The sequence below is a fragment of the Nothobranchius furzeri genome, chromosome 11 (assembly GCF_043380555.1).
Source record: "Nothobranchius furzeri strain GRZ-AD chromosome 11, NfurGRZ-RIMD1, whole genome shotgun sequence".
Classification (NCBI taxonomy): domain Eukaryota; kingdom Metazoa; phylum Chordata; class Actinopteri; order Cyprinodontiformes; family Nothobranchiidae; genus Nothobranchius; species Nothobranchius furzeri.
The window spans coordinates 25,961,111-25,987,992 of NC_091751.1; the positions used below are offsets into that span (position 1 = coordinate 25,961,111).

At 42.9% G+C, this 26,882-nt stretch overlaps 1 protein-coding gene across 1 annotated transcript; it reads left to right on the forward strand.

Annotated features, from left to right (window-relative positions):
- The first annotated feature begins 1,121 nt into the window (after window positions 1–1,121).
- LOC107383624 (immunoglobulin superfamily DCC subclass member 3) lies at window positions 1,122–26,243 on the forward strand. The gene is made up of 14 exons (XM_070556045.1): window positions 1,122–1,378; window positions 9,948–10,253; window positions 10,739–10,883; window positions 11,522–11,652; window positions 12,202–12,339; window positions 12,410–12,568; window positions 16,405–16,570; window positions 17,037–17,284; window positions 17,493–17,657; window positions 17,790–17,978; window positions 18,221–18,328; window positions 18,442–18,568; window positions 19,370–19,472; window positions 19,837–26,243. The coding sequence occupies exons 1-14, from the start codon at window positions 1,330–1,332 to the stop codon at window positions 19,909–19,911; spliced, it is 2,109 nt and encodes a 702-aa protein (XP_070412146.1). The 5' UTR covers window positions 1,122–1,329; the 3' UTR covers window positions 19,912–26,243.
- Window positions 26,244–26,882: the final 639 nt, after the last annotated feature.

A 26,882-nucleotide genomic window follows, 5' to 3' on the forward strand; every position in this document is an offset into this window, starting at 1 on the left:
ATGGATGAATGTATGAGTGAGACGTATGTATGTGTGTATTTATATATGTGTGTGTGTGCCTTCAGCTGGTCCACATTGCTGAAGCAAATTTCCCAACTGGAACCAGTAGAAGATCCAGCTTCACTCCAGTTTGAATATTTCTGTCATTTATAAATCCTGACTTTAACTTTCAGGGCTCTGATTGGTCAAGCCCCTCTTAACATGTCTGAATGGTTAAAATCGTAAACTCCAACCCGAGTCCTCAGGTCCTCCAACCAGAACATTAGAAGAACCAGAGACCAGATTTTGGTCTGTTGCTCCTTAGAGAATCGACTATTTGTTTTTTCTGATTTTTGACAGCTAGGACTCATTTTAGAAGCAGATGGAGACTTTCTGATTCAAATATACTTTTATTCAAGATCCTTTTAAAATATTGTATTTATTTTGTTTGTAATGATCCGTATTATTTTTTTATGCATAATTTAGATTCGATTTATGAAGCACTTTGATTTTTATTCATAAAAATGAACTTTGCATTTTAATGACCAAATCAAAACTCTGAAATGAAACATTTAATTTGTTAGGCTGAGATTTACCAGTTGAGAATCACCACCGAGGTCAAAGGTTACCTTAACTTCTCATACTTTGGTATTGACCAATCATTAACCCATCACCTGCTGCTGGTGTAGAACGCTGCAGCCAATCTTACACCAGTAAACATAAATACGACCATAAAACACCACCTCAGCCTCACTACTGGCTTCCAGTGTGTTTTAATCCAAGTTGTCACTTCCAAGATAACCTTCAGTATGGACAGATGTTCTCCACAGATCAGACCAACATCGAGCTCACTCTTTGACAACAAATCATAAAACGTTTTTGCTGATTAGGAGGTTTGTTTTCTGGTTTCTTCATCAAGACGGAACTGATGAGTCAGAATCAGGTCTCAGCTGCATCATCAGGAGTCAGATGAGTGTGGGTGTCGGTCCTCAGGTCCCAGGTTCAAATGGTTCCTCCAGGGCCAAGATACCGCCCCATCTCTCCTGAGCTGTGATTGGCTGATGCGAGCCCAACCTGCCAGCGGTTCACGAGCATCCATCTCCAGCTCCTTCAACAATGAGCCAGAACCACTAGAGATTGCGTGTATGGTCAGGAGAGCCCCAGCTCTCAGAGTGGATCAGAACAGGGTCAGCAGCCTGCCGTGGACCAGAACCATGAAGCTTTAACGGAAGCAAGATAATCTGAAGCTTTATTCCTGATACCTGATTTGGATTACGACGCTTTTTCTTTGGTTTTTGTGTTTTTTGGGGTGAGAAGCTTTAAAGTTCAGGAGTCCAAAGAAGAACCAAAATGAAACCAGAAATCTTCATGATGTGTCTGTCAGCGCTTCAATGTCTGAGTAAGTCCAATTACTGTCCTGGTTCGGGTCGGTGGAGTGGATCGGTTTAAAGCTCAATCACGAGGAGGGTCCTCTGACCATAAAACATTCCATTTGCTGCTTCGTCTTCATTTATTCTGTTAATTCTGAGAGAAAGTTTGATGACAACATTTAGAAGTGAACAATTCAAAGCAAAGATTTGTTTCTAGGAGACCTCTAGACGGTCAGGTTTGGACCCGGAGCACTACAGATGCTCCAGGTCCATTCTGAATCTGACCTTTGACCCTAGCTGTTCTTCTGTTGGGTCAACAGAGCAGCCCGAGTCTTTGTGGGGGTTTGGGGGGTAGACTCAATAAAAGTCCTCTGACCTTTGTGACCTGACCTTGGCACCTCATCTCCATAACACTGGTCTCCAATGAAACCTCGTTAAGGAGAGAGGGACCGACACCCCCGCCCCAGCAGCTGCCCCTGATAACGTCCACCCCCATGAGTGTCCCCCTGTGCCTCCCTTGGAGACAAAGCAGCGTTGGGTTTGAAGGTTCTGGTTCTGGTGTCAGAGCTGTTTACAGGAAGGAGGTCGTTTAGGGACGTCTGATCTTTAAGGTTCTCAAAAGCTTCCTTCAGACCTCTGATGGTCCCAAAACAGAACCCTGAAGGCTCAGTCAGAACAGAACATGGTCCACCGACCAGCCTCCATGTCTGTCTCCGTCCATGGGCTTAATATTATGGGATGGCTTCTGGATGGAGGTTTTATTCAGTCTCAGATCAACTTTTTCATTTATTCACACACACACACACACACACACACACACACACACACACACACACACACACACACACACACACACACACACACACACACACACACACACACACACACACACTGGCATGTGCAGTTCGGATCCATTCTACACCACCATCAGCTCTACTTGGGTTCTGGTTGGTGGGTTCTGCTTAAACTGGTCCAGTAGAACTTTAATGTTCTAACCCGGAGAACCTCAGCATAAAGTCTCTAAGCTGACTGTCATAATGTCATGTTTCTGATCAAAATACCTTTGATGGTCTTCACAATTCACCTCCAGAATCTGAACAGAACCAAACCCTCACTGTTTGGGGGTCCTCAGTCACTGGTGCCAGGGTCAGTACTGGTACCAGTGTCATCCGGTACCAGGCCAGAGAGAATGGAACCTCTGTGATGAAATACTTCTTTAGTAATTTTGTTTTACAGGATGTTTTATTTTGAAAATCATATCATATTATTATTATTATTGATTTAGATTTGAATGATTCTGTCACCCTCACTGGTCCACCTGGTTTGTTATACTGGTGTTCAGGTTCTGCTGGTTTAGGAAACTGAATTAGCTAAATTATTTTATCATTCAGATTCAGAGATTCAAATCTTCATTTTAAATGCTCTTATTTTGAAACAGCTGATCTAAAGCTTCCTGTTGCAGCTTTTACTTTGCAAATTGAATGAAATCAGTTTAAACATGTTAAACTGAGCGCCTAAGACTGGAATCAGAACAGAGATCCAAAGTTCAGATCTGCAGGGCTGGGCTCTGGTCCTGAGGGAAAAACTGAGACAATGACCCCCTCTCCACACACACACACATACACACACACTCTCTCTCTCTCTTTTATGATGGTTTGTATAAAATGTGTGAAGTTCAGGCGCAGTCTGAAGGCACAAAGGCCCCCGGGCTGATCTGCATGTCTATTCCTGACCCACGGTGGTCCTGTGAGTCCAGAGGGTCCAGAGGTCCTCGATACAGATGAGAGGTTTTTTATTGTCCTTCAGTTCCTTCTGCTTGGAGTAAATAAATAAAATCCCCTCTGGATGTTCTGATTTGTTGATTCTCTTTCTCAGATTAATCTTGTGCATCAGAAATGAGCAGAAACATTTTTTTAGTTCAAATCCTGATTTTCCTCCTGAAGTCAGTCAAACATCACAACAAATGAACAAAGGAAGTTGGATGGCATGGGACTTCCTGTTGTGAGTTACTGGGATCATTAATGGAGCCATACACGGACCAAGCAGGAAGTGGTTCTGTCCGACCCAGATGATGGTCTGAAGTTATCCAACAAGAACAGAAACCAACTCCAGTCACGTTTTCTTCAGTCACCTTCAGCTTCTGGTCCTCAATGTTCTCAAGTACTTCAGACTCTAAATATGGGAATACAGCAAGCCAAGAGGATAAGTAAACAAAAACAGAATCGTATTCTTATGATTTTATAGTAATGATAAAGAAAAGAATATAACTGGTTGCAGGAATTATCTTGAAGGTTGTTTAGGAACCCCAACCTGAGCGATTCACGAGTCCCGACTACCTCTGATTTAAATATCTGCTCCTGTTTTTAGTTTTGCTAAAGTAAAATATATTTTAGTTAAATATATGTGAATATATTTTACAAAGAACTTAAAAAAACCCATTTAGAAGGAAACGTGTCACCTTTCAGGTGGAAAAGTCTCCGTTCTGTGACAAATAAATAATCTTAGTTATCGATGAAACCGTCAGCGCAGCCTGAAACCACAGAAAGCCTGAGTCAGGCCTTTAACAGCTGAGTCACCAGAACCAGAACCACAGCCCAAACCCGTCTCTACGTCAGCAGCACACTTATTAAACACTGAGATCAAATCCGACCCCCCACCCATCTGCTCGCTGAATTTCATTAGTTGGGGTGAAGGATGGGAAGACCAGGGGGGACTAGGGGGGTCACATCAACCTATCCAGACCCAGGTCATCAGCGGACCCACAGTCCTCTGTCTCTGAGGGACAGACGTCCTCATCTTCATCACCAACAGGAAGTCAGTTTATCATTTAAAACAACCAAACAACAACAGTTTCAGCAGATTAAATCTGATGAATGTAAAATAGATTTTACTTGAATATTAGCTCTTGTTGTTCATCAGCTTCAGAAAAAACACCAGACATGAACTATGTTTACATACATGTGTGTGTATTAATATTTGTTTACATATATGTTTACATATGGGTGTATGTATGTACAAATATATGTTTACATATGGGTGTATGTATGTACAAATCTATGTTTACAAATATGTTTACATACAGGTGTATGTGAACATAAATAAATATTTACATATATGTTTACATACAGGTGTATGTGAACATAAATATATGTTTACATATGGGTGTATGTGAACATAAATAAATGTTTACATACAGGTGTATGTGAACATAAATATATGTTTACATACAGGTGTATGTGAACATAAATATATGTTTACATATATGTTTATATACAGATGTATGTGAACATAAATATATGTTTACATACAGGTGTATGTGAACATAAATATATGTTTACATATATGTTTATATACAGATGTATGTGAACATAAATATATGTTTACATACAGGTGTATGTGAACATAAACATATGTTTACATATATGTTTATATACAGGTGTATGTGAACATAAATATATGTTTACATATATGTTTACATACAGGTGTATGTGAACATAAACATATGTTTACATATATGTTTACATACAGGTGTATGTGAACATAAATATATGTTTACATATGGGTGTATTTGAACATAAATAAATGTTTACATACAGGTGTATGTGAACATAAATATATGTTTACATATATGTTTATATACAGGTGTATGTGAACATAAATATATGTTTACATATATGTTTACATACGGGTGTATGTGAACATAAATATATGTTTACATATGGGTGTATGTGGACATAAATAAATGTTTACATACAGGTGTATGTGAACATAAATATATGTTTACATATATGTTTACATATGGGTGTATGTAAACATACATTTATGTTTACATACACCTGTATGCAAACATATATTTATGTTTACATACAGGTGTATGTGAACATAAATAAATGTTTACATACAGGTGTATGTGAACATAAATATATGTTTACATATATGTTTACATATGGTTGTATCTGAACATAAATAAATGTTTACATACGGGTGTATGTATGTATAAATAAATATATGTTTACATAAATAGGTTTACAAATGAGTCTATGTATATATAAATATTTGTGTACATACGAGTGCGTGTATGTACCAATACATGTTTACATATATGTATCCTGATACCAGAGAAGTGCTTCTTCACCACAAATGTTAAAACAGATTCATTAACTCCTGATCTTGAGAAAACCGCAGTAACATCAGCAGGTTCAGTCTTCAGCACAGGAGACACATGAAAAATGAGATTAGATTCAAGATCATTTTATTGTCAGTGCACAGGTGTACAACGAAACTGACTTCACGCTCACTAAAGACAGCTCATGTAAGGAGGTAGTAAAATATAAGTAAAGTAAAATAACAAGGCTAAAATAGATGTCACACACACGCTTTCTCTCTCTCTCTCTCTCTCTCTCTCTCTCTCTCTCTCTCTCTCTCTCTCTCTCTCTCTCTCTCTCTCTCACACACACAAACACACACACACACACACACACCTTTCACACACACAGTCAGTATGAAGTAGGGGTTGTATGAACTAGTCAACTTCACGGCTCTGTAGTGACTTTTTATGCCTGTCATCGACTAGTCGCTGTCACGTGATAATGACTGACAAGATGCAGTCCTTGGAAAAGACAGCAGGTGATGAGCCCCTGCGCGTCTGGATCGAGGCGGAGGCGACGCGCTGTGCCAGAGCGTCGGTACTGACACCGGCGGTAAAACGGACATTTAACCACACTGTGACCTTTTCCCTCTTGCAATTTTACCTTCCCCTCACCCCCATCCCAATCTTAACCAGCTTGCACATGCAAAGCTCTGATCGTTGACGCGCTCCAGATATCTGCGTCCTGAGCACCGCCAAATCAGGTGTCACCACTTCAAAAACAAATTAAACACGCGATCGTTCATGTCGGCTCATTTCCTTTAATGTTTTCTGTCTGTTATTTGTGCCTGATGCGTTTCGCTGCTGCGGAGCGAGGCGCATCACCTGTTTTGTCCTTCGGTGACACACCCCCAAAATTCCACTATCTCCACTCCGCTCCGGCACGAACTCCGCAGCAAAAACGGTCCCGTTGTAGTCGGCCGGCGAGCAGTGGCACTCCGCTGTTTTTGCGGTCGGTAGATCTTTTAGAACTGCAGTTCAAAGGTAACTCAAAAGGTGAATATATATGAACCCAGGTAGCAGTTTTTCTTTAGGATTGAGAGGAGATGCAGGAAGATAATAAACAGACAGGACAGAAAAATTGTCAAATAAAAACAAGTTTGCTTTTGTACCTGGTTGTAACAAACAGACACCATTGAAGGTAATCAGAAGTGAGGAACAGAAAATGAAATAATTATTTTAATGTTTAGAGCAGCAGCAAAGGCTGAAGGCGCATCAGTGAGTTTACGGTTGCTGCGCAGGGGGAGGGGGGAGAGGGCTGAAGTAGGATGCAGAAACTACCGTTGTTAAAAGAAATGTGTTTAACTTTGAAAATGTGGGCGCAATTTTAATTGTCAGAAACTCCAGCGAACCTACCAACCCCCCCCCCCCCCCCCCCCCCGTGCCGCTTCAGGTGTATGACGTCATCAACGACTAGTCGAAGTCGACTCGATTTTCATCACTTGACTGTCGACTTTAAAAGAAATTAAGTCATGCAGCCCCTAATATGAAGTGCAAAAAAGTTAAAGTATAATGTAAACATGGTAAAAAGACAAGTCTAAACTATAAACTGAAATATAAACATAATATAAATGTAAACAGTCACATGTTGAGGCATCAGGATTAGCTAGTTTATGTAATGTAAAGGTGCTGTAGTGCACCAACTGCCCAGCAGATTATGATGCAAACGTTCATTTATGTCAGTAATTCATCTTAAAAAGTGAAACTAATCTATGAGACAGACTCGCTCCATGCAAGTCTGGATGTTTCAGCCTTTATTTGTTAAAACTGGTAATTATGGCTTACAGCTGATGAAAACCCCACATTCAAAACCTCAGAAAATTAGAATATTATGAAATGGTTCAACATTTTAGGCTCAAAATGTCACACTCTCAGCTAATGAATCCAGAACACCTGCAAAGGGTTCCTGAGCCTTTAGACGGTCTCTCAGACTAAGATGGATTACTGATATAAAAGCACTTTTGCACCAGATTCTCATCCAGAACATTCCTCTCTGATCTGAACCCAAACCGACTGAATCCCGACAGTAACCCAACTGAACCACACCTGCACCGCAGTGATTTAAAATGTAACCTAATGTTGTTTGAAGATTTGAACCATTCCAAATGCAGACAGAGAGTGTTTATATATAAAATATAACAGAAAATACAAACTACTAAACTAAAAATTATCATTAAAAACCTGAAATTGTTGAACAAAAACAGCACTACCGTAATATTCTCATCACTTTTTTTTTACCAGATACCTTATTGTCCTAAATGAACAGAAAATACAAAATAAAAGAAAATTTTATTGATTTTTCTTGAAAGGATGAATGAATAAATTAATAAATTCCTCCTTCAACTGATTTGTTGGGTGAAACTTTCTCTGATGAACATTTTTAAGTCTGAAGATGAGAAGCAGCTCCTGTCTGGACCCCCATGAGCCAGTCAGACCGAACCAAACCACACGTCCACCGTGACTCTGACGAGTTCTAGTTCAAGTCCAACGGTGCCGGTGATGCTCCACAGCTGGGAGGCTGGGCAGCTTTTGTGAAGGAGGCAGCTTCTTTGCATACGAGAACATTAAGGCCAACAAAGACTCGGAGAGAATGGAAAGTCTGGGGGTGTCGCCAAGGTCACGGAGAAGAGGGGTTGAGGATGAGGAAGAGGGGTTTGGTGGCATGGGAAAGTCACCTCAGACACGGATCTGAAAGGACTAGAGGGCCCCGGAGAGTCTGGGTGGGGGCAGATGGTGCTCCTGGTGGGAGTCAGGGATTTTACCGAAGGTCACTGGGGGCTGGGTATAAATAATTAGCCACAAGCTATTGTCACCACCGACCCCCATTTCTGCAGTGACTCAAGTGACCCCCCACCATCTCAAACAGAGCATGGTTGTCTCTGGAGCTGTAGATCTACTGCTGGTTGGCTTCTTTACCAGAACCACATCCTCCAGTGGTCCACCGTGTTTATTATGTCTGATGGTCAAAATCAGTGAGGACCACAAACATTCTGGGTCCCACAGAAGATCCAACAAACACCTGACCTGACTAGATCAGGGCCACAGAGTCCCGATCCTCAGCTGGGCCTTCCGTTGGTCAGAACGTCTACCAAAACACCAGAGCTAGGAGCAGACCCAGAGATAATCATCTACCTTCTCATTTTCACTCATCGGCTGAGCAGAGGAGAGGGGATCTGCAGAACACCTAACCCTGGTGTAAAAGTGTTCTGAGATGAGATGGTACCAGCAGGTCCTCCTGGTGCCAGTTAACACATGTCCTCTGTCTAAATGCCGGCTCAGATAAATTAGCTTGTTATGGAACTTTGAAATGACACCAACATTTTCTCAGAGGGCCATTAAAGGAACCCTGAAGACATGTAGGAGAATTTGCTCCTCGTGTTGAGAACCTGTGTGGCTGGTTGATGCTTTGGTCATCTCCCTCTAAGCTGGGGAACCTGGTTGAACTACTGGTTGTGCAGCACACCAGGCTAAAGACCAAAGGTGACAGATCATTTGCTGCTGTGGCCCCCAGACTCTGGAACTCTCTCCCCTTGAGGCTGAGATCAGTGGACTCAGTGGTCTCCTTTAAAAAGCAGCTGAAGACTCACTTGTTCAAGCTGGCTTTTGTATGACCTTCTTCACCACTCTCTCTTTATTCTGCTCTCCCCACCTATTCCACCTTCCTCAGGATCCACTGATTTCCCTCTTTCCTATTCATTCTCTCTCTTTCTTTACATTATTTTAATCACAGTTGACTATTTTCTATTTTTAATATTTTTTTAGATTCTTTTTGTATTTTTACATTATTTTTTGTTTTTGTGAAGCACCTCATGATCTTTATCTTGAGAGGCGCTATAGAAAAGATATCTTCTTCTTCTTCTTCTTCTTCTTCTTCTTCTGACACAGAGAAGAAACATCCTCCTCCAAGAGTCTGCAGGTTGGACAACTCTGAAGGGAGCACAGCTTGTCCAAGCTCTCTGATGTCTGCACTACAGCGCCGTCCGCAGTGGACTCGTTTTTGAGCTAACAGATTGGGGATGAGCAGGTTGTTTAGGAGCATCTTAGCAGATCAGAGTCAGAGATGTTCTGGATAGTCTCCTCAGTGTCTTATTTTCTCTCCCTGAGCAGATCGTCCATGTTTGTCTGCTGAAGGTTGACCTTGGTTTCCAGCAAAACCTCCTAGTTGTATCTTCAGATCCATTCATGCAGAAATAACTCTGTAAACTCTAATCTGTGCAGCAAATATTTCATAAAAAGTGTTGAACATGATGATGTGACGATAAAAACGACCAACATTTGTCTTTATTGGCTAACCTTACAGAAACAATGTGATGATCCGTACCTCTTCTGATTAGTTTTCTAGTTTTTGATAAAGTTTTCCTCTGTCAGCATGTCTCTGAACCGTTGTGCTGCTAGAGAAGCAGGCGGATGTTGGACCGGTTTTAACCTTCTTGACCTGTGTGTACCTCCAGGTGGCTGTCTGGCCTCAGAACTCTCATTCCTGTTTGAACCCAGTGATGTGATCGCTGTGAGGGATCGCCTGCTCATGCTGGACTGTCAGGTTCAGGGTGCACAGCCCATCACGGTGACGTGGCGTAAAAACGGGTTGCCCTTACCCACCAGCCCGCGGGTCCAGGTTCTGGAAAACGGCACGCTGTTGATCCAAAGGTTCCAAAAGCGCAAAGAGGGGAGCGACGCAGACACGGGCGAGTACGACTGTACGGCCCAGAACCGCTACGGCCTGCTGGTCAGCCGCAAGGCACGAATCCAGCTGGCATGTAGGTATCAACAGGACACCAAGAGACAGAGGGACAGGGGACGGGGGACAGAGAGACAGACTGATTTCTAAACACACCTTGTTTCAGTTTTTTTTTAAATAAATGATTGACTCATTGAAAGAAAATTCAAACCAGCTGTTAACAAGAAAAAGGAATGTACAAACACAAACTAAACCATAAACCAGGAACAGGTCCACTCATTTTCTGACACATCCCAGCAGGTTGCTAGTCCCAAACCTCTCTCATTATACAATCATTCATTCACACACACATTCACACCCTGGTGGTGATGAGCTACAGTGTAGCCACAGCTGCCCAGGGGCGCACTGACAGAGCTGAGGCTGTTGAACACTGGTGTGTGTGTGTGTGTGTGATTTATCATTACTAAGAACTTTGCACCATTTCTTTACTTGACTTGTGTCCACACAGCAGGTCCAGAACCAGAACATCTATCAGAAACTGTTCATTTGTGTTTCTCTCTGCAGCTCTTCCAAAGTTCCACACCCACCCAGGGTCCATGAGCGTCGATGAAGGAGGCGTTGCTCGTTTCCAGTGTCAGATAAATGGAGTACCTGAAGCCAGAATCAGCTGGGAGAAGGACCGGGTGGCTCTGAACACATCTGACAGCAGGTACCGACCTGAGACCAGACTCAGGGTACAGAAGGTGTTGAATATAAAGTCTGGATATCTAAAGTTGCTTCTACATTTTGAAATGTGAACTTGCTGGTTTTAAGCTAAATGTGTAGCGTCTGCAAATCCAGACTGCTGCAGGAGTGTCCTTTCAAAATAAAAGCAAGATTAAGAGACTTCCTCCTGCATAAAGTTTAAGAGTTCCTTTGACTTTGAGTCTGTTCACTCATGGATCATTTGTAGGTGTTCATGTCTGGGTTCTGTTGCACATTAGTGTTTAAACAGTCTCACAATCTGACCATCAAAGGAAACCTGACCTCATTTTTAGCTATCTGGATTCATGTGTCAGCAAACGTTTAGTAAACACTTTTACTTATAGTTCAGCATCTATTGTAGAACTTATATATTTATGTTTGTTTGTAAAAGTTTACATTTTTATTTTATTGTTTGGATTTGTGTTAACACACACACACACACACACACACACACACACACACACACACACACACACACACACACACACACACACACACACACACACACACACACACACACACACACTTTTGCTGTTATGAGAAGCTGAATGCATCTATGGAATTTACAGTAGAGTGACAGTGACCTTGGACCCCCTTGTGCAGGTACACCCTCCTTCCAATGGGGATCCTCCAGGTGACTGGAGTAAAGCAGGTGGATGCAGGAGTGTTTCGTTGCGTAGCGTCCAACATTGCTAACACTCGCTACAGTCAGGAAGCCAGACTGAACGTCACAGGTAGGTCAACACCTGAGGTCAGGTGAAGGAAAGTGTGTGTCGAGAAGTGCTCATGTTCCTGTCAGTGTCTTACGCTCTACCTACATGTGTTCTGATAACATTATTAACAGAAATAGACTTTTAGGATTATCTTTTACCTGAAGGAAATTACGCTATCATTTCAGAATAAAAGTCTCTTTTGTTTTTTAAGTGGTTAGCCTTTGTCCTATCTTTTTTCTGACTGGGTAAGTTTCTGTATTCAAATGTTCCTAGTTCTTAAGAAAATTTCACAAATATCATGAAATTCCAACTGAAGCTGTGACCAATCAGAATACAGCTTTAGTTTGTCAACACCAGCTGTATGGAAAAAGTCTGGAGATGATTTTCTGTGCTTTATCTCAACTTTGTGAGATGCAGATTGTATCAGATTATATGAGAGGAACATATAAATGAACAGCTGATTTTATCAAACCTTCTTTTTAACACAATCGTCCATGCTGATCAGGACGGGGTGATGACGAGAGACAACCCCAGCTAGGAGAGACATCAACCGTCTTCTCATTGTTACAGGTGGAGCTCCTAAAACCTACAAGGAGCCCTTCATCCTGTCTGGGCCCCAGAACCTGACCATCACTGTTCATCAGACCGCTATCCTGGAGTGCATCGCCACAGGAAACCCACGGCCTATTGTCTCCTGGAGCAGGCTCGGTACTGTGTTCTAATGGGCCCGACATGTTTAAAGAAGTTCAGATGTTTTAACGCTCTTTGTGTCCTGCAGATGGACGTTCTATTGGTGTGGAGGGCATCCAGGTTCTGGGGACGGGGAATTTAATGATCTCAGATGTGTCCCTGCAGCACTCTGGTGTTTATGTGTGTGCTGCTAATCGACCCGGTACTAGGATGAGACGAACCGCACTCGGACGCCTTGTGGTACAAGGTGAGGCCAGTATTGTTGCTGCATGTGGGTCAGATCCCGGATCTCAGGAACCACTGGACAGGCTTTAGTGAAACTCACAGAAACCTATTGAGCTTGGAGTTAATCTGATTCAAGATGGCCGACATAGCTAATCAGCATTAGCAAACTGTCTTTAAAGAGCAAGTCACCCCCTACCAGAGTCTAACTCCACTCCCACTTCATGTTTGAAAAATGCAACAAATGCTTTACCTGGCAGACCGAGAGGGCGGAGCCGCTAACAAATACACACACAGGCTCACGACAGCATTGTGACATCATAATGTACCAGTTTACATCATAGCATACCTCTTAGCCAATAGCGGTGGCGGATTTAAATTCAAATACAGTGCAGAGTTTTTACCTGACAACGGCACAACACTGCCAGTTTTAGGCAGAATATTTAAATTTTAACTAAGATGCACTGAAGTGCCAAATTATTGACGACACGTGTCTGCAGCACGATTAGACACTCGTTTATTTAGTTTATCAGCAAAAAAAAAAGTTTATTTGGGGGTTACTTGCTCTTTAAGTGACTAGCTGAGAGTCTGAGAGATAACGGACACCAGAACAAGCACAGCTCCATCATTCACCAACATCAGAGGATCTGAGTTTAAATTCAACCAAACGTCATTAACAGCAAGTGACGACAGAATGATCTGTGATAATATTTATGAGCTATTTGATCGTTTGACTCCCGAACTCAGCAGACCCGGTGATGAATTCTGGTGGTCATGTGACCATATAGTATTGAAGGAGACAAGGTTTGTTGCTGGTCCTGCTGTGAGAGTGGGGGCTGGAGGTGGACTCATCCATCATCCTGGACATTTCTCATGCTTTTCTGCCCCTCTGTTTCAGTAGCCGTATTTAATCAGCCTTCCAGTGGTCAGAGTAAAGGTTTATGTAGGGAATCCACGTTCTGATTCAGTTTGTGTTCATATGAGCAGCCTCGTCCACACACTTACAGCTTAACAGCTCTGTGACTACACACACTTCACTGAAAATGTCTTTCTATGATTCTAAACTGGATTTAATTATCTGGTATTTAAAGATTTGTTTTCAATTCAACCTCTGGTGTAAAGTTTTAGAGTTTCTACATCATTGGTGCTTTTTACCTCTGACATTCTGATTAATCAGAAAGTCATGCACAGGTTAAGTTACAAAAATATGGTTGTTAGAACCCACGTATGAACATGAACTAAAACAAAAACCAAAAATAGGCAGGCTAATTGAAATGTTTGGGGGAATTTGTTATTATCATTTATCCTTATTGTTGTTATTGTTACTAATAGTAGTATAATTATATTTCACAATATCATAAGTAAATGTTTTAAATGCAATGAAAACACAATTTCATTTATTTCTTTGCATCCACGTAGCTGGTAGCATGACTCGTTCATTAGCATCTAATTAAAAGTTAGCACTGACTCATTTTTAGCATCCATTTAGCTTTTAGCATTGACTCATTTTTAGCATCTAATTAGGTATTAGCATGACTCATTCATGAGCAGTCTCATAGCGATTAGCATTGACTTGTTTTTAAGCATCCAATTAGCTGTTGGCATTGACTCATTCATTAGCATCTGCTTAGCTGTTAGCAGCTAACAGCTGGCTGGATGTTTTTCCTTTGTGAGAAAACATGGAACTGTCCTCTTAACTGAAGGGTTTGTTTAAATATTATTCTCTCCACCTTAGTCCCCTCACCATCTCTGAACACCATGATGATGTCATTATCTGGAAAATTTGTCAAATCCCTGTCTCTGTCTCTGTTCCTTTGTCCAGATCAATATGTCCCCCTCTGTCCCACTGATCAGCATCCCCTCAGCGGACAAATAAACTAATATATTCATTAATTTATTGATCAATCTTTTTATCTTTAGGGCTCAACGAGCGTCAGGCTTCAGCTGTTCATTTGTGAACTCCCCCAACACAATATGGATTAAAGAGGTCCAGCAGCAGAACCGTTCAGAAACTGGGGGATTTAATGTGATCATGAGGATTTGTTTTATAAATCATGTTCTTAGCAACAGATATAAATCAGAAATACAGGTACATTAAAAATAGAATAGAAAATCCCATTATTGTCTCTCGGTGGGGAAATGTGTAACAGCAAATTCACAAAATCAAGTAAGAATAAAGCCATAAAAACATGTTTGTTTTGTTATAATCACATAATAAATCAGTGTGAATGCTTTAATTGGATTTTATAATTAATGTTTTAAGATAAATAGTAACGATTCTCTTACCATTATCTTATATAAAAATATGTTTTCTTACCTAATCACAGCAGAAATAAAACCTTCATAAATATTAGATTTTTAAAAAGTCCCAGCATTTTTAATGTATTCAAATTTTAACTAATTGATGTTCTGGAACAGTTTAGTTGTTGGATGAGTTAGCACGTCCGGAGTCTCTGTCAGTGGTCACGGTCAAGAGGAGGGGAGAGACAAAGAGACGGGACGTCTACATGGTCAATGCAAGGTGCAGCTGGGGGCTGGAAGGGGGAAGGAGAGGGAGGTAAAACTGACCTGTAACCTCTGACCCCTGACAGAAGGAATGGGGGGACGTGTATCTATGAGATGGGTGGAGGAAGGGAGGAGGTGGAGCAGTCAAGACAGATAGATGAGAGACAGAACAACAAAGCAGGTCCGGTACCAGACTGGAAGATGGATGAAGTCCCAGATGTGGGCTCGGGACAGAGGGGTGAGGACAGAGGAGTGAGGATATTGAGTCAAATGAACCAGAACCGTTCAGATGACTAGAGAGATGACTCAGGACCACTTCAGCTCTCTAGACTTGACTCACCGTTCTAGTCACGTTTAACCACAGAAATCTCAAAACCAGAGCAGAAATGAAGGTTCTGACGTCCTGTTTCACCCCCAGACTGAAAGAATCAGTTCTGTTGGACCTGATCTCTTCCTGAGGCATTCTGGACCAGTTTTATTTATCTGAGTCTGTGATGGATGCTTTGGTTTCTTTCATTTGAGCCATCAAACAGACCAGCTGTATACAAATCTGAAGGAGTTGCAGCGCTGAGGTCACTGGGTCAATGAGATGCTGAGGTCTGAGGCAGAAGGGGGTCTTCGGGATCCAGGATATGGCTCTACAGAGCAGGGTATCAGGGGAGTGGTGGATCCTGCTGGACCTAGGACAGCCGTGGACCAGGAGGGGTCAGCTGGAGTCGCTCTGTGTGAGAGCTGCAGGGACCAGGAGGTCTGGAGGGAGTTCAGGAAGACTAGCTTATCTCAGAGTTCAGGTTCATGAATTCAAAACTAAATCTGTGAAGGAAAGCGTTTGATGACATTTTTCTTAATCCTCCTTCAACCTTTTACCATTCAGGTCAAAGTCTAGTAGAACACACATTTTCCATTTAATTAAAGCAAAATTACAAAAAATAAACTCAAAATAATAACAATGTCTGAACAAATATTTAAACTTTATGACTGTGTATGATATAAAAATGAATGTGTTTTATTGTTATTACAATGCATTATATTATATAATAACTTATGTTGCCCCAAACTAATCATATATATATATATATATATATATATATATATATATATATATATATATATATATATATATGTATATATATATATATATATATATATATATATATATATATATATATATATATATATATATATATATATATATATATATATGAAGAAAAATGTTTATTCCTTGATTCTGGGTGTGGGATGAGTTTTGCATTTCATCTGTTCAATAAAGTTTTTTAATTTGCTCCCGTTCTTCGGTTTCCTCCTGTGACATCAGAAGCTGGTTCTGACTTCCTGTGTGTTTCTGTCCCTCTGAAGCGCCGCCTGAGTTCCTTCAGTGGCCGCAGTCTGTGTCCAGACCAGCAGGAGGCAGCGCCGTGTTCACCTGCGTGGCCAAGGGAGTCCCTGATCCGCATCTCATCTGGCTGAAGAACGGGAAGGTTCTGACTCCCGGACACAACGTCAAGCTGACAAACAACAACAGGTAGCATCATGGAGTGGATCAGTCCTGAGCTGAGGGCCAGGCGGTGGGCCGATTTCAGAACCAGAACCAGGAACAGCAGAAGGAATCTGGCCCCAGCTGTTGGTGGTTCTTAAGACAGGAAAATGGGGAGGGCACATGTGTGTGTGTGTGTGTGTGTGTGTGCGTGCGTGCGTGTGTGTGTGTGTGTGTGTGTGTGTGTGTGTGTGTGTGTGATTCACCTTCTGCAGCATCTTCTCATTCAAACACAAGCTTAAGTTTTTATTACACAGCAGAACCGTATGATGACCTTCATGCAGGAGGATGAGGGTTGGTGATGAATCTGCAAAAACCTGCTTTCAGACTCTTAACACTTGTGTGTGTGTGTGTGTGTGTGTGTGTGTGTGTGTGTGTGTGTGTGTGTGTGTGTGTGTGTGTGTGTGTGTGTGTGTGTGTGTGTGTGTGTGTGTGTGTGTGTGTGTGTGCGCAGCACTCTGGCTTTGACCCGTATTACCTCTGAGGATGAAGCCATCTACCAGTGCATTGCAGAGAACAGTGCTGGTACCAACCAGGCCAGCGCCCGTCTGGCTGTGACCCAAACTGAGGACCTGCCTGCCGCTCCCCAGGAGGTCTCAGCTAGCGCCAGATCCACCAACTCCCTGCAGGTGACCTGGCAAAGTCCTCCCACTGGGACTGACAGCATCATCGGATACGTCCTTCACATTCGCAAGATCGGAGGTGAACAAAAACTCATTCACGTTCACACACACACGCACGCGCGCACACACACACACACACACACACACACACACACACACACACACAGAACACGGAACAATGACTCAGCAACTTGTGTGTGTGTGTGTGTGTGTGTGTGTGTGTGTGTGTGTGTGTGTGTGTGTGTGTGTGTGTGTGTGTGTGTGTGTGTGTGTGTGCGTGTGTTCAGAGCCTGACAGCATGGAGCTGCAGGAGGCCATCAGCAGAGACGCGTTTCAGCACGATGTGACCAACCTGGAACCAGCCACCACCTACTCGCTGTACCTAAAGGCCTACTCATCGATGGGTCCGAGCCAGCAGTCCAACACCGTGGTGGCTACAACCCTCGGTGGAGGTACCCACATCTTCCTGATGTTTAGTGGAGACAACTCTTCTCTTTCCACCATGAGAAGACCAGAGGAGAGCTTTACTGGTTTTGCTTTAGCCTGTGACCTCTGACCTTAATGTGTGTGTGATCTCCATCCAGTCCCAACCCCTCCAACCTACTTCACCAAGGTGTTGAACTCCAGCGCCGTGCACGTCCTCTGGGAGCTTCCAGGTAAAGCAGGTCAAGTGGAGGGCTTCAGGTTGTCCTACCGTAGAGTCCCCCAACCAGAATACCAGGAGCCCATCCAGCTGCGTTGTGATGTCAACACCCACGTCATTTCGGACCTTGGTGAGTCCACTTACACCCACTTCTGTCTCACTGTGCTCACTATCCTAGCCTACCCACCACATGTTGATATGTCCATGTCCAACTTTAACACTGTGATGTGGCATTCATGCTTCTTGCTAGATTCAATGTGTGAAATTACATTTAATACAGACCAAGATCTTTTCCTGCCTTGTGGAATTGGTTTCCATCTTTAAGCTCCTGATCACATAGATGCTCAATAGCCCAGAACCGGTCTTTTTCAGAACCAGGAGCTGTGTATGAAGTCAAACTTGTGGCCTACAATGGGAATGGAGAGAGTGACTGCTCCAAGAGGCTGGTGTCTCTAGCAGAACAAAGTGACCCGATCACCGGTGAGTGACCAGAACCTGGATTCTGTTTCTGGTCCTGAGATGAGTGTCCACACCACCACGTTACTGTTGCTATAGAAACTCCTTGTAAGGCTTCCTGTTTGTTGTTGCTGAAGGAGGAAGCAGTCTGTGCCAGTGTCGGGATGCAGAGGCCTCCCTGGGCAGCGTCGTCGTAGGGATCCATATTGGCACCGCCTGCATCATCTTCTGTGTATTGTTCCTCATATTTGGGTATCGTCGCAGGTGAGAACCCATTACATCACCTCCTGTTCTGATGTCAGCCAAATCAAAACACAATCCTAAAAATGTAAATGAAACCTGTGAGTATTGACTACTCCTCTCTCTGAAAACACCACTCCATCACCCAGACCAAAACCATTTTGAGGTCAAAGGTCATGAATCTGGACTGAAGTTCTGACAATGCCAGACCAAAGAGATACAATGGGTCAGCTGAGCCCTGGAGATAGGTTGGGCTGCAGGACAGAACCGATCCCATAGCTCTATGAGATCAGCGCCAGGTCCTGGGTGTCCTCTGGAGGACCTTGACATAATCAGGCTGGTCCACAGACACATTATGAGTGTGGACAGGTGACGTCTTGTTGAGGGACAGTAGCAGGATTCTGTCTCAGAAAGAGTTAGGCATGTTGACCTGAGAGGTTTCTGACATAGCGCTGTGCTATCTGGACATTCTCAAGCATTTATCTGAACTACGACCCAAAAAGATGCCAACACATCTCTGGAGAATACTCCGTCACGTTGTGCATAGCTGTCTCGTGGGCCGTCCTCTCTGATGGCCTTTACTCAAGGTTTGACTGTCCTGCACTCCACCTGCTAGCAGCACCACTCTGCTCACGATGCCATCTGGGACTAGTACCTGATGTTCCAGCTCTTCATAAACAGCATCATTTACAGACCGGTCTCTTGTCTCCATGTGGACCGGACAATGTCCCAACTGCACTGTTCCTTTTGGGTGTTTGCCTCTCCGTCTCTGAGTGTGTTCAGCTACGCCAGCATGTCTTTACTGTTCTGTTGTCTCATTTCCAGCCTGTTGTGCAGTAAAGGAACCCAGGACAGCTGGCCGGTACCAAGAATCCATAACAGACCCAACAGCATCCCTAAAGATGGAACAAACCAGTCGGAGGCTCAGGTACTTTACTCTGAAACAGAAAAGTGCAAAGTCAGTGAAACTAATGTTGTGGACGTGTCCTTGAGCAAGACAGAGGACCCCATAGACCCCCCACTGGTGTGTGTGTGTGGCTCTTTAATGCTCAGAATGAGGACAAGTCAATGTAAAAACTGTTTATCTGGAAAATCGCTCTGCAGTTTTTGTTGTTAAATAAATTTTGTAACGAATGCTGCAACATTTTGGGGTTTCTCATGATTTAACCATGACCCTAGCCACTAATCTAATGCTAATATTAGCCTCAATCTGATTAAAGACAACCATAGCTGTCCTCAGGTAACAAACCAGGTCCTGATGCTGACTCATCTCTTCTGTCTCTTTCGGAAAGGCGGTGTGTCCGGCACATTGTCAAGTCGTCATCGAGCAGCTACCCTCAGGATTCTCCAGCACAGGAACTGGTTGATACTGGTCAACACCAGCTCAACACCCCCCATACCCCCCACCCCCTCCAACAGTCTGACTCTTATCTGGTTAACTGAAACTGAACCTTTCCTCCCAAACCTGCTGCTAGTCCAACCCAAGACCAAAGCCTGTTGCCTTTATTGCCCATGCACTTGCATGCATGCATGTGAAAAAGCCTCCAAATATCACTGCTACGCTGTTCTAATGTAGAGTGCTAGTCTGCACGCACGCTCGAGGCCTGTCCTGTTTCCAGCTGGGTTCTGCTCCATAACCAAAATTGTATCTTCTTCAGAACATTGCTGGAAACGGGACATGTCAGTGTGTCCATGACGGCCAGAAAACCCAACTGAAGCCAAATAGGACTGTGGCTCCAGAAAAGCAACAACATAAATGTTACGCCTTTATTTTGAAATCTGAGGCCTCTTACCTCAAAAGCCATTTAAGGTTTAAACCGGTCAACAGAATTGGACGTCCTGAACCAGACACCGTCCACGTCCAAACAAACCTACCTCATCCAGACAGGACCGGGTCTCCGTGTGTTCAGTAGCCTGTTCTTGACTAATACCAGCCACCTTCACCAGGATGAGCGGTGCTGGGTTCTGCTCTGGAGTCCGACCAGAATCCTGAGCCTCACTGCTGGATCAGCACCAGCCTTCAACACACCCCGACCACACGTCCTCTGTCTGCTGGAACCGGACGGCGTGTGGGACCTCAGAGACATTATGGTGCTGCTCGTCTGCATGATCAAAGGTCTATCACCGTGTCAGCCTTCCAAAAAGTTCTACTAGGAACGCCAAGCTGATTGTGCCCAAAGATGGAAACGTGATGTTTTCTTTCTGTTTCGTTCCATTTCTTTCCGTTTGAAACAGCTCCAGTTGCCGATGGTTGTCTGAGTGAAGTGCTTTAACTGAACCGAAGCCAAAAGAGTTCTCGTTATGATTTCATGACTTTATATTTGAAAACGTTTAGTTTCAGACACACCAGGCAGCGTGGAGCTCTTTATTTTCTTCATTCAGATGTTTGATTGAAAGAGCGACCAAATGAAAATATGGATGTTTGAAAGACTTCTGGCAGCACTAAAAGGTGTTGTTGCTTTAAATTAGCTGCATTTTTGCCAAATATTTAGCTCTCTTGTAGAAATGTGTAACCAAAAAAAAAAAACCCTGTACAGCATTTACACTTGTAGCCCTTAGCAGATGCCGTTCTCGTTACCAAAGCACAGGAACACACGAGACGGACCTGACCTGAACCCCGAGGGCATCGAGAGGAAACTCAGCTCTAGTTTCTGAGAGACGTTTCAGAGGATTCAAACAAAAACAAAAAAATAAACGACCAAAAAAAAAAAAAAACACTAAAAACCAAAGTAAACCAGTTTGAATAAGACTGGCTTTAAAGTAATGTTTTATTTTTTCTCACAGAAACCAACCAGTTTGGTCTCAGTAAGAATAAGACCTCTAAAACAGATTACCATATTAAAATACCTCTTTTAGTCCCACCCACATGAATTTATTTTAAAATGCAGTTATTTATAAGACATTCAATTCAAATTCATTTCAAAAATACTTTATTAATCCCAGAGGGAAACTGAATACAATTTTATCATATTCGATGACGATACATTTTCGATGCAGCCCTACTGGGTACAGAAACTAGATGCTAATGTTGAGCTAGCAATGCTAACAGTTAATTATCATATCATCATCAACTAAATACAGGATAAATCCCCCTTAACTAAATAAACATGATGAACGTGTCTTTTCTGAAGATAGAGGGGTTTTCCATAAACAAAAATAAATACAAAGATAATACAATACAACTCAATGCAGTAGTTTTTTTTATATTTAAAGGGCTTCATCCTGTCTAAAGAGGCTCTGGCCCTTTGAAGGATGAGGACAATGAACATCATGAGACAGAGGTTTTGCTTTGTTTCTCTCATGTCTAACAACCAAGTGAACTAACCAACAATGTTCTTAAAGCAACACTAAGTATGTTTTTCGCTCCTCTGCCCTACTGGTTGAAAGCAGAATTACAACTGTTGTAAACAACCATGCCACAGCCTGCTGTAGCTAGCGCTAACAACGAGCTAATGCTAGCATGAGACAACTGGTACTAAATGAGCCACAAATTAAAAGATCCACAGAAAAAATATTACTTACAAGTCCAGTAGCAACAAAGTCAGGTCACTATCAGTCCGTCACTCGCCTCAAACGAGTGTAGGCTGCGCCGACCTTCACTGTGCTGTCCAACATGAAGTTGCTCAAGTTTATGACTCAAGAACCACTGGAATCAGTTTCAATGCAATAGGTTTAAGTGGTAAAATGTGTTTGCTGTTGCTTTAAACATGACACCAGAACCAGAACTTTCACTGCCCTTGGGGTTCATTAATAAGTGTAAAGGTCAAAGCAGAAAATAAAAGCATGACACTTCCTTGTTTTAACCAACTGACAGCTGTTGAACCAATGTGAAACCAAAAAGTGAATTAATGTTCTGAAGGACTTTTGTGTGTTTGTAGTCTTTTAGCGTTTAACGTAGTCATTGAGATAAAAGCGTTTCCGTTTGAGACGATTTCTTTAAACTCTTTTATTCTTGTTTCTCCTACAAGAACACTCACCAAAATAAAAGTCTAGTTTTGAACTTTTGTAATTTTAACTATTTTATTATTATTAGATTAAATAAAGTGTAATTATTGCTGTTTCATATGTTTAAATTTGCTTTAAAAATGACTGATAGAGATCCTTCGTCGTGGCCTTTAAACAGACAATGTGAGTTTTTCAGAGTAAATTTAAGAGCAGGATATTATTGAAACTCACATTGTGCCATAACAGCCATGCGTTAGAAGAAAATAAATACAAACTATAAAAACTGGCAGCTAAAACCACTGACATAAAGGCTTTAATACCCAAAGTCCCTCTGTAGGATGGAACTCGTCGAAGCTTTAAACAGGTCTGCTTATTTTCCTGTTCTCAGGTTTTATTTAAAATGTTCACATTTTACTAGATTAACAGAAACCAATAACAGTTTTCATGATTTCACATGATGAAGTTGTATATTTATTGACACCACTCCCACTAGATGTTAGTCTGACCCATCAGGGATCTGCTGGTATCAGACAGATGCCTCCACTCATCAGTAACTGTCGTTTCTGGCTCTCGCTATCAGGAATATTTTTCTTTTTCTTTGATCACCTCTGGACCTCCAGCTGGTGCATTATGACCTAAACTGGGGTCCCGACCCAGACTTTAGGAACCACTCTTCTGATTCTTTTTTTAAAAAAATTTCAGAATTTACAACTGCAGAAACCAGATGTGAAGTTGATCCCTGATTGGTCGGGTTTATGAATGTGATTTTGTCAGGTTTATCGTGAAAATAACATCAGGACATGCTGGTTTAACTGGTGCTTCTGATTGTACTCGTCTGATTCGCTATCCTGCATGAGCTGAATGTTTTTCTGCTCCACCATACCTGATCTGATACCTGCAGGACAGCGGACCTTAGGACCTCCTGAAGGCTAAACCCAGTAAACAGTAGTCTCTCCAGATTGTTGCCCTTTCATATGAACCAGAACGAACATTTCCAACCAGTTTGTTTCCTCTGATCTTGAAAAGGGAATGAACTCTCTAAACATGCAGCTGAAAGAGGCTGTGAGCTGACTAAACAAAGGTCACAGCAGGACCATTTAGTGCTGAAATCAGAAACACTGACATCTTTGCTGCAGGACTATGGTGAGACCTCATGCAAAATCAAAATATTATAATTAAACTGATTCTCTAATATAATAAAAACCCTTCAAAACAAGGAACACGAAGTTAGACAAGGTGTTTTATAGCTGCTTCTGGAGGTGACCGAGCTGTTTATTGTGGTTTAACTCTTCTAAGGTAATGTCGTTGGGATGATTCAGATTATTTTACTGTTGAACCTTGCATCTAAGTGGGATTACGTTCTGTTCTAGCACAATGTTTAAAAACCAACACACCTGAAACCAAATAAAGACTTTTAGCTGACTTCCTGTTTCTGTTTTTATTGAGGAACTGTCAGGTCAGGAGTTTGCTCTGTAACTGGTGGGTTGCTGGTTCAAATCCAGGCTCTATTGTTGTGTCCTTGGACAAGGCACTTCACCTCCTTGCCTGCTGGTGGTGGTCAGAGGGACCAGTGGTGCCTGCTTTCAGCAGCCTTGCCTCAGCTGTGGCTACATCGCAGTTCATCACCACCAGTGTGTGAATGTGTGTGTGCATGGATGAATGACTCACTGTAGTGTAAAGCAATATGAAGTCCTCTGACTCAGAAAAACACCAAGTCCAGGTCATTTATAATTAGAAGATTTTATGTGTTTTAATCTGTCTTTTTTAACTTTAACTAACTCTATGGAGTATTTAGCAGAGGTGTGACCAAGTCACTGCTTTGTAAGTCACAAGAAAGTCACAAGTCTTTCCAGTCAAGTCTCGAGTCAAGTCCAAGTCGAAGGCAATCAAGTCCAAGTGGAGTCCAAAGTCAATGATCTGGAAGTCCAAGTCAAGTCCAAGTCCTTAACTTTGAATTTTCAAGTCATAATTAAGTCATCTGTCCAACTTCAATTTAATGACAATGATAATGAATAAATTCCAGAAATAAAGCTTCTTAACGCTTCATTTATTTACTCAAACAAGCAGGAAGTGCAACAAACTGATTCTAAACAAAGTCCTGCTGCATTTAGCAGAACAAGATCAGACCCAGAACGAAGAATGATTTATGATTTTTGTCCATGTCGTGCCTCTTTTGTGCTAAAATATCAAATATGCTCAAGTCATCATCAAGTCAACAGATGCAAGCTGGTCGTAATCATTATAAATATGATTCACCACATGGAGCTGATGACCTTCTCACTGCGGCTGCAGAGGGGGAAAGGAGAGAGACTTTGGGAAAGATGGGAGCGTTATACCTTCAAAGACTAGACTCTGATTCCTATGGATGCAGAAGAAAAAACGCTTTTATTTGGATAGCTCATGCACCTAATTGATATGTACTAAATGTAAGAAACAAGATGATGTGTAGTCTGAAATACGGGAACAGAGGTAAGTGCATGTTAGGTCACCTTGCCCTCTTTAGTTTAGTTTGCTAGTTCTTTAGTTATATTTAGAAGTGGCGGCGGTGCTGGTACCGGTCCAATGCACTGCTCTCTGTCCCTAAAGGATGAGTCTGATGATCTGATCATCAGAACCTGATCATCATGATCCGTTCCTGACAGCCGCTGTTTCTCCCTCCCACCCCACGAGCCGAGCATTGCGATAATTAAATTGGCCCAAAAACTCCACCTTAAACCGGTTCTCCCAAGATGACCACATACAGGCCAGCCTGGACATGCACGTGTGGCCAGAGCTTTCTTCTTTTTCAATCTCTCCTTTTCTGCTCCACCTTTCCTGGTCCGTATAGGTCCATTTTGCCTCTGGGGCCAAAGGTGCGGTACGTGGTGCTGTAGCCGCTCTGGGGTGGTGGGTGTCTGCAGCACTTTGCCAGACCCCAACAAAGTGAGAGGAGGGGGTGTCTTTGTGCCCAGTTTGCTCCGTTTGTGCGAGCATCAGGACAGCAGATGCCCTGATGAGCTGCATGATGGATTGCTCATTTAGATATTACGCACGTCATGACCGGCAATCACTGAGCAGGCCACTTCAACGCCCAGGCCACCGGGAAATCTCCCGTTTCTCCCGATTACCAGTCCGCCACTGAAGAGATGTGTGTTAACTTAGAAAATAAGGGTGCAATTCTAATTACTTGTCAACACCCCCACCCCCGTTCGTGTTCCGGCATCTGTTTTGCCTTTAGTGAACTTTGGTTTGAGTCAGTGGGAACTTTTGATTTACAAATTAAGCACTATTCCAAAGGGGGCAAGGAGGTCCCGTGAACGGCGTATTCGGCCAGGTGACACCCCTCCTGAAGCCTCCTCTCAGCCTATCTCAGAGGTCCCTGCTCTGCACTACGGCTTGGAGTTCCAGCCTTTTCAGCTGCCTCCAGTTCAGTCAGCATTCCAGACACCTCCAGTCCAGTCGGCTCCGTTCCAGTCACATCCGCTCCAGTCAACGGTCCAACAGACTCCAGCCAAAGGGACTGAGCTTGCAGACCATCCAGTAGAGTTTGCTTGCCTTCTAGGTGAGTTGGCCCGGCTTCGACTCCTCTTCAGCCTCCAGGAGTTCTAGGTGGAGACCCTAACCACTCTGGTCTTCCAGGAACCTGTCCAAGAGGCTCTGCCCCCGGCCCAGCCTGTCCAAGCAGCTCAGCCTCAAGTCAAGTCAGCGGACCCACCTCCAGCCAAGTTTGCGCTCCCGCCTCCAGAGATTCTGGTTCCAGCGGCCCCGCCTCCAGGCAAATCTATGCCTTCACCTCCACTCCAGTCAGCAGCTCCACTCCAGTCACCGCCAGCCCTGTCCTCGCCCATCGCCTCCTGTGCCCCAGACGCCGGCCTCCCAGACTCTGCGATGGGCGTCCGGTGCCGGCCTTGGGGGGGGGGGGGGGACTGTCACAACATGTCCTGTCTCCCCATTCTGTTCAGTCCTGCTCCCACCTGCCTCTTGTCTCCCAATCACTCTAGATGTCAGCTCCTTGTGTATTTAAACCCTCCCAGTTCTGTGTTCCTTGTCAATTCATTGTTTCTTTGTCAGCGTGCTCTTCATTAAAAAAAACCTAAAACGTCCACCAGCCTGCCTGTTTAATTCACCTGCGTTTGGATCCTCACTTCAGCCATTCAACTCCAGCAGCACTCCTGACGAATACATTTCACTGTAATATCCAGTTGTTGGTAATTGAAAAAATTAGCTTGCGATGTTTTTAGAGCCGACAATTAGTTGCTAATTAACTGTTAGCATGGTTAGCTCAACATTAGCATCTAGCTTCTATACCCAATAGGGCTGGGCAAAAAATAAAAAATGTATTGTTATTGAAATTTCTGACTCTCATCGAGATAAATTTTCCCATGTCAATAATTTTGATAATAAAAAAAATGAA